The sequence below is a fragment of the Lepus europaeus genome, chromosome 15, assembly GCF_033115175.1.
Source record: "Lepus europaeus isolate LE1 chromosome 15, mLepTim1.pri, whole genome shotgun sequence".
Classification (NCBI taxonomy): Eukaryota; Metazoa; Chordata; class Mammalia; order Lagomorpha; family Leporidae; genus Lepus; species Lepus europaeus.
In genome coordinates, this window is record NC_084841.1 from 93,324,065 (window position 1) to 93,330,064 (window position 6,000).

The following is a 6,000-nucleotide window of genomic DNA, read 5'->3' on the forward strand; positions in this document are numbered from 1 at the left end:
ACCAATCCTACAGAGCCACAGGAGTTCTCCGTGTGGACAAACACAGCCAGGAGCCTGCAGTACGCCCAGCGGTCACTGCTGAGTAGTGGCCAGGACACAGAGCCACACGTGCCCAGGGACACGGGCGGCACCGCCAGCACAGAGCTCAGCCACACACAACTCCAGAGACGAAGACGAGTAATTTAGAGACACGGACCCTTCTGCTCGCCATTTCACTAAAGAGGTGTTTGCTGCTGCGCGGGAGAAAGGAGACTTAAGTCCGCTGCAGCCTCCCGGCCCGGGGCCACACAGTTCCAGTCTGAGGACCGGCACTGGGAGAGCAACCTTCCATGCTGAGACCCACGCTCACGGCTCAGCACGCGAGACGCGTGTGTGCGTGGATATGCGGGGATCGCACACTCCACAGACCAGGTCCCGGCACGTATGCACCACAGGGCACGTGTGCCGAGTGCTACAGCAGTGCCTCCCACGCAGCAGGGACCCTGCGCCTTCCAGGTCGCCCAGTTCCTTTCTCTGCCTTCCGCCACCCGCGGCCTCTTCGTCACCACCCTCGGCGTCTGTGCAAGCCCATTCCCACACGTTTTCCTTCAAACGGCTCCTTTAACGGGGACATCATCTTCAGAGAGAATGGTTTGTCCAAAGGCTACGCCTCAGAACATTGTTAATTGTTTTTTTGTTGTTGTTGTTGTTGTTGTTGTTTTTACTATGTTTGGTTTTGTTTATATTTGCTAACTTGACTCTTCTGTGTTGACGGTTTTAAGAAGCCGAAAGGTCCATCAAGATGCCGGGTTAACCACCTGAAACACGCAAGGTCAGGAACTTACCAGTTGCCCCAGTTATGAAATCCTGCAGCCTGCAGCACGTGCACAGCGAACTGACAGAGGTAGACGAAGAAGAACACGAAGAATCGGAACGAACTGTCACTCCTGGAGAGACCAGAGGAGGGAGAAGGGTAACACGGCGGACACGGCACCTCTCAGCACCCTCTAACTCAGATGTAGACTAACACTCAAACCTCAGACAAAAATTAACAAAAAGGGGGCTGGAATTGAGTCGTAATACAGTAATGTCTGGAAACCTTCACGCTAACCTCACATGATGCCACCGTCCCAAAGCCACTTTGTCACTTCAATTGCCTGCGCCACAGTGCATCTTAACCGGGGGAAACTATTTGGTTTTCCGTTTGTCATCCAGCAGCCTCATAGAATTATTAGTAGTACGTAACAAACAACAAATATTGAAGATTCGCATTCTGACAGCATACCTCAGGGTCTCGCCCATCCTCACATCTCCAGGGGCCCCTGGATAACCCTCTGCTCTCGCCCCTCCCTCTCCTGGAACACTTCCGGTCACAGCTGGTGCATTTCAGAGCTCTAGGTGAGTGGGTGCCAGCGCACACGCCTGCTTCTCCCGTCTGCAGGGACCTGTGACTGGTGCACGGCGGGCAGCCTTCAGATGCACAACAGGCTGCACTGCACTCCCTCACGCCCGGTGGACACTGACGTCAGCTCCTAGGTTTGCACTGCTCCAAATAAAGCTGCCAGGAACGTGCACGTGCAAGTGTTCACAGGAACGGAGATTTCCTTGGCCTCCTGGGTACGCATCCACAAAGGAAACGGCAGAAACTTACGGCAGGGGTGCGTCTGAATTTTTAATAAACTGCCATGCAATTTTCACGGGAGCTTGTTCTATTTGTCATCCCACAGCCGTGAAAGAACACCCCGCCCACCCTCAGCTCCCAGCACTGGGAATACGCGGTGTGCGTGCAGCCATTCTGGTCAGTGTGTTCAGTACAGTTCTTGGGTTTACTGATATTTTCCTGGTACACACTGTTACTGATCACCACGTCTCCTGGTACACACTGGTACTGATCACCACGTCTCCTGGTACACACTGGTACTGATCACCGCGTCTCCTGGTACACACTGGTACTGATCACTCTGTCTCCTGGTACACACTGGTACTGATCACTCTGTCTCCTGGTACACACTGGTACTGATCACTCTGTCTCCTGGTACACACTGTTACTGATCACCGCGTCTCCTGGTACACACTGTTACTGATCACCGCGTCTCCTGGTACACACTGTTACTGATCACTCTGTCTCCTGGTACACACTGTTACTGATCACCACGTCTCCTGGTACACACTGTTACTGATCACTCTGTCTCCTGGTACACACTGTTACTGATCACTCTGTCTCCTGGTACACACTGTTACTGATCACCGCGTCTCCTGGTACACACTGTTACTGATCACTCTGTCTCCAGGTACACACTGTTACTGATCACCATGTCTCCCGGTACACACTGGTACTGATCACTCTGTCTCCCGGTACACACTGGTACTGATCACTCTGTCTCCTGGTACACACTGGTACTGATCACTCTGTCTCCCGGTACACACTGTTACTGATCACTCTGTCTCCCGGTACACACTGTTACTGATCACCGCGTCTCCTGGTACACGCTGGTACTGATCACCACGTCTCCTGGTACACATGGTACTGATCACCGCGTCTCCTGGTACACACTGGTACTGATCACCGCGTCTCCTGGTACACACTGGTACTGATCACCGCATCTCCTGGTACACACTGGTACTGATCACCGCGTCTCCTGGTACACACTGGTACTGATCACTCTGTCTCCTGGTACACACTGGTACTGATCACCGCGTCTCCTGGTACACGCTGTTACTGTTCACCGCGTCTCCCGGTACACACTGGTACCGATCACTCTGTCTCCTGGTACACGCTGTTACTGATCACTGCGTCTCCCGGTACACACTGGTACTGATCACTCTGTCTCCCGGTACACGCTGGTACTGATCACCGCGTCTCCCGGTACACACTGGTACTGATCACCGCGTCTCCTGGTACACACTGGTACTGATCACTCTGTCTCCTGGTACACACTGGTACTGATCACTCTGTCTCCTGGTACACACTGGTACTGATCACTCTGTCTCCTGGTACACACTGGTACTGATCACTCTGTCTCCTGGTACACACTGGTACTGATCACTCTGTCTCCCGGTACACACTGTTACTGATCACTCTGTCTCCTGGTACACACTGTTACTGATCACTCTGTCTCCTGGTACACGCTGGTACTGATCACCGCGTCTCCTGGTACACACTGGTACTGATCACCACGTCTCCTGGTACACACTGATACTGATCACCGCGTCTCCTGGTACACACTGGTACTGATCACTCTGTCTCCTGGTACACACTGTTACTGATCACTCTGTCTCCTGGTACACACTGTTACTGATCACCGCGTCTCCTGGTACACACTGGTACTGATCACCGCGTCTCCTGTACACACTGGTACTGATCACTCTGTCTCCTGGTACACACTGTTACTGATCACTCTGTCTCCTGGTACACACTGTTACTGATCACCGCGTCTCCTGGTACACACTGGTACTGATCACCGCGTCTCCTGGTACACACTGGTACTGATCACTCTGTCTCCCGGTACACACTGGTACTGATCACCGCGTCTCCTGGTACACACTGGTACTGATCACTCTGTCTCCTGGTACACACTGGTACTGATCACTCTGTCTCCCGGTACACACTGTTACTGATCACTCTGTCTCCTGATACACACTGGTACTGATCACTCTGTCTCCTGGTACACACTGGTACTGATCACTCTGTCTTCCGGTACACACTGGTACTGATCACTCTGTCTCCCGGTACACACTGTTACTGATCACTCTGTCTCCTGGTACACACTGTTACTGATCACTCTGTCTCCTGGTACACGCTGGTACTGATCACCGCGTCTCCTGGTACACACTGGTACTGATCACCACGTCTCCTGGTACACACTGGTACTGATCACCGCGTCTCCTGGTACACACTGGTACTGATCACTCTGTCTCCTGGTACACACTGGTACTGATCACCGCGTCTCCCGGTACACACTGGTACTGATCACTGCGTCTCCCGGTACACACTGGTACTGATCACTGCGTCTCCTGGTACACACTGGTACTGATCACTCTGTCTCCTGGTACACACTGTTACTGATCACTCTGTCTCCCGGTACACACTGTTACTGATCACTCTGTCTCCCGGTACACACTGGTACTGATCACCGCATCTCCTGGTACACACTGGTACTGATCACCGCATCTCCTGGTACACACTGGTACTGATCACTCTGTCTCCTGGTACACACTGGTACTGATCACCGCGTCTCCTGGTACACACTGGTACTGATCACTCTGTCTCCTGGTACACACTGGTACTGATCACTCTGTCTCCTGGTACACACTGGTACTGATCACCGCGTCTCCCGGTACACGCTGTTACTGTTCACTGCGTCTCCCGGTACACACTGGTACTGATCACTCTGTCTCCTGGTACACGCTGTTACTGATCACTGCGTCTCCCGGTACACACTGGTACTGATCACTCTGTCTCCCGGTACACACTGGTACTGATCACCGCGTCTCCTGGTACACGCTGGTACTGATCACCGCGTCTCCTGGTACACACTGGTATTGATCACTCTGTCTCCTGGTACACACTGGTACTGATCACTCTGTCTCCTGGTACACACTGGTACTGATCACTCTGTCTCCTGGTACACACTGGTACTGATCACTGCGTCTCCCGGTACACGCTGTTACTGTTCACTGCGTCTCCCGGTACACACTGGTACTGATCACTCTGTCTCCTGGTACACACTGGTACTGATCACCGCGTCTCCTGGTACACACTGGTACTGATCACCGCGTCTCCCGGTACACACTGTCACTGATCACTCTGTCTCCTGGTACACGCTGGTACTGATCACCGCGTCTCCTGGTACACACTGGTACTGATCACTCTGTCTCCTGGTACACACTGGTACTGATCACTCTGTCTCCTGGTACACACTGTCACTGATCACCGCGTCTCCCGGTACACACTGTCACTGATCACCGCGTCTCCTGGTACACACTGGTACTGATCACCGCGTCTCCTGGTACACACTGGTACTGATCACTCTGTCTCCTGGTACACACTGGTACTGATCACCGCATCTCCCGGTACACACGGTTACTGATCACCGCGTCTCCTGGTACACACTGGTACTGATCACTCTGTCTCCCGGTACACACTGGTGCTGATCACTCTGTCTCCCGGTACACACTGGTGCTGATCACTCTGTCTCCCGGTACACACTGATACTGATCACTCTGTCTCCCGGTACACACTGGTACTGATCACTCTGTCTCCCGGTACACACTGGTACTGATCACCGCGTCTCCTGGTACACACTGGTACTGATCACCGCGTCTCCTGGTACACACTGGTACTGATCACTCTGTCTCCTGGTACACACTGGTACTGATCACTCTGTCTCCTGGTACACACTGGTACTGTTCACTGCGTCTCCTGATACACACTGGTACTGATCACTCTGTCTCCTGGTACACACTGGTACTGATCACCGCATCTCCTGGTACACACTGGTACTGATCACTCTGTCTCCTGGTACACACTGGTACTGTTCACTGTGTCTCCTGGTACACACTGGTACTGATCACTCTGTCTCCTGGTACACACTGGTACTGATCACTCTGTCTCGTGGTACACACTGGTACTGATCACTGCGTCTCCTGGTACACACTGGTACTGATCACTCTGTCTCCTGGTACACACTGTTACTGATCACTCTGTCTCCTGGTACACACTGGTACTGATCACTCTGTCTCCCGGTACACACTGGTACTGATCACTCTGTCTCCTGGTACACACTGGTACTGTTCACCGCGTCTCCTGGTACACACTGGTACTGATCACTCTGTCTCCCGGTACACACTGTTACTGATCACTCTGTCTCCTGGTACACACTGTTACTGATCACTCTGTCTCCTGGTACACGCTGGTACTGATCACCGCGTGCCCTGGTACACACTGGTACTGATCACCACGTCTCCTGGTACACACTGGTACTGATCACCGCGTCTCCTGGTACACACTGGTACTGATCA

At 53.0% G+C, this 6,000-nt stretch overlaps 1 protein-coding gene across 2 annotated transcripts in view; it reads right to left on the reverse strand.

Annotated features, from left to right (window-relative positions):
* Window positions 1-6,000, reverse strand: part of SCAMP1 (secretory carrier membrane protein 1) — a 114,249-nt gene that overhangs the window by 22,584 nt on the left and 85,665 nt on the right. For both annotated transcript variants that reach the window (XM_062212525.1, XM_062212524.1), the window contains one exon: window positions 825-926. In XM_062212525.1, coding sequence (XP_062068509.1) covers window positions 825-926 — 102 coding nt within the window. The remainder of the gene's footprint in view (window positions 1-824; window positions 927-6,000) is intronic.